Source organism: Natator depressus, chromosome 5 (assembly GCF_965152275.1).
Source record: "Natator depressus isolate rNatDep1 chromosome 5, rNatDep2.hap1, whole genome shotgun sequence".
In the NCBI taxonomy this organism is placed as follows: Eukaryota; Metazoa; Chordata; order Testudines; family Cheloniidae; genus Natator; species Natator depressus.
Genome location: NC_134238.1, coordinates 121,186,877 through 121,188,595, shown reverse-complemented (window position 1 = coordinate 121,188,595; position 1,719 = coordinate 121,186,877). Strand labels below are relative to the sequence as shown.

Here is a 1,719-nt window from a genome sequence, read left to right as displayed (position 1 = left end):
TCCTGGTGAGCCCCCTCACCAGGTTCCTCCTGAGAAGCTCTCCCTCTGGGAGCTCTCTCTTTCTGTATCCTGGTGACTATTCATAGATTCATAGATATTTAGGTCAGAAGGGACCATTATGATCATCTAGTCTGACCTCCTGCACAACGCAGGCCACAGAATCTCACCCATCCACTCCTGTAACAAACCCCTAACTTATGTCTGAGCTATTGAAGTCCTCAAATCATGGTTTAAAGACTTCAAGGAGCAGAGAATCCTCCAGCAAGTGACCCGTGCCCCATGCTACAGAGGGAGGCGAAAAACCTCCAGGGCCTCTTACAATCTGCCCTGGAGGAAAATTCCTTCCCGACCCCAAATATGGCGATCAGCTAAATCCTGAGCATATGGGCAAGATTCACCAGCCAGATTCACCCAGGAGCCTCTTTTCTGCAGCCACCCTCCCAACTGGCCCTAGCTTCCTTTTAATTTATTGCCCAGGTACTTCACTGCATAACTAACTGCCTCACAATAACTCTACATTAACAAGTCCCAGGTGAACCTCAGTTGCCTCATTCCCCCTCAAGGAACCTGTAAGAGGTAGGCTGGGTCCCTGACCACTTCACTGGGCCAGCTACCCTCTGACAGGACATTTCTCTCATTTATTGTCTAAAGGAGAGTACCTCTGACAATGCATCACCACGCAGTACTGCAATATACTGTCAGCATTAACCAATTATATCCTGATATGGGATTTGAACCAATGACTTTCTGGCCAAGAAGCAAGATGACTACCCCATTTGGCAGTAATAATCCCATAATGAAAAATGTAATTTGTGGTTGCAAAACATTTTGTTCTCCATATTTCCTAGAGCTGCCTCTTAATAATCCGGTTTGATTTAAATTGCTCTTGAATGAGCACAGAAAAAATAGCAACAAGCACAAGTGCTTGTAGAAATAGAAAAGGCAAGTTTTTTTTCATGAGAACAGTTTTTTTTGTATTTTATCCAAAATTTATTGACAGTCAGATGGGTGAGGCGACAGGGACAGTATGAAAGTCATGTTCTCCCCTCACGTTCCAGAGACGTGTTGAAAGCCTTCTGTTCACATCAGGACACTTAATGTTGCTCTGTGGCTGAATCCCATGCTCTTGAACCATCTGTATTTGTCTGTGCAGCCAACTGCGCAGGTAGTCCCACCCATCTCAGACACTTTAGTTTAGTGCTGCTTTCGTCTGAAGGAGCATCCTTCTGTAAGCCTTGCCTTTCCTCCGGTGGGCTGGCACAGCACAGCTGAGCAGCCAACACACAGAACTACAGTCTGAGCATGGCTGAATACAGTGGTGATTTTATAGCAACCTGGACACTTCATGTCCATGAAATAGGAGGTCGGACTCTGGACCAGACGCTTCTTCTTGTGTTTCCGCTTCTCCTCCTCGGGGGAGGGATGCAGCAGGTCTTTCGCCAGAGGCATGTTCGCGTGGAGGCAGCCGGGGCCGAAAAGGCTCATCACGCTGTATGAGTCAGATTTACCAGAATTCAAATAGTAGAAATACCTCTAACTCTGCATCTTTATGTATTAGATAGTATATTTATTAAAGAGAATTTGTTCCCTAGGTTTGATTAAATTAAAATTCTTCAATAAATATAAGATCATGTTTCTCTGTGCATTCACTGTCAGATAAATATTAGTTCGTCTCACAAGAAGTGGATTTATTATTGTTAAATCTCTTCTCTATTGGGT

General features: G+C 44.6%; 1 protein-coding gene across 1 annotated transcript; it reads right to left on the bottom strand.

Moving 5' to 3' along the window:
- Nucleotides 1-1,017: 1,017 nt before the first annotated feature.
- Nucleotides 1,018-1,475, bottom strand: LOC141987079 (small ribosomal subunit protein eS27-like). The gene has a single exon (XM_074952122.1). It carries the CDS (start codon nt 1,447-1,449, stop codon nt 1,195-1,197), a length of 255 nt encoding a protein of 84 aa, XP_074808223.1. The 5' UTR covers nt 1,450-1,475; the 3' UTR covers nt 1,018-1,194.
- Nucleotides 1,476-1,719: the final 244 nt, after the last annotated feature.

Bases quoted from the DNA above. Each gene is read 5' to 3' on its own strand.
- LOC141987079 (XM_074952122.1), bottom strand. From the start codon at position 1,449: ATGCCTCTGGCGAAAGACCTGCTGCATCCCTCCCCCGAGGAGGAGAAG.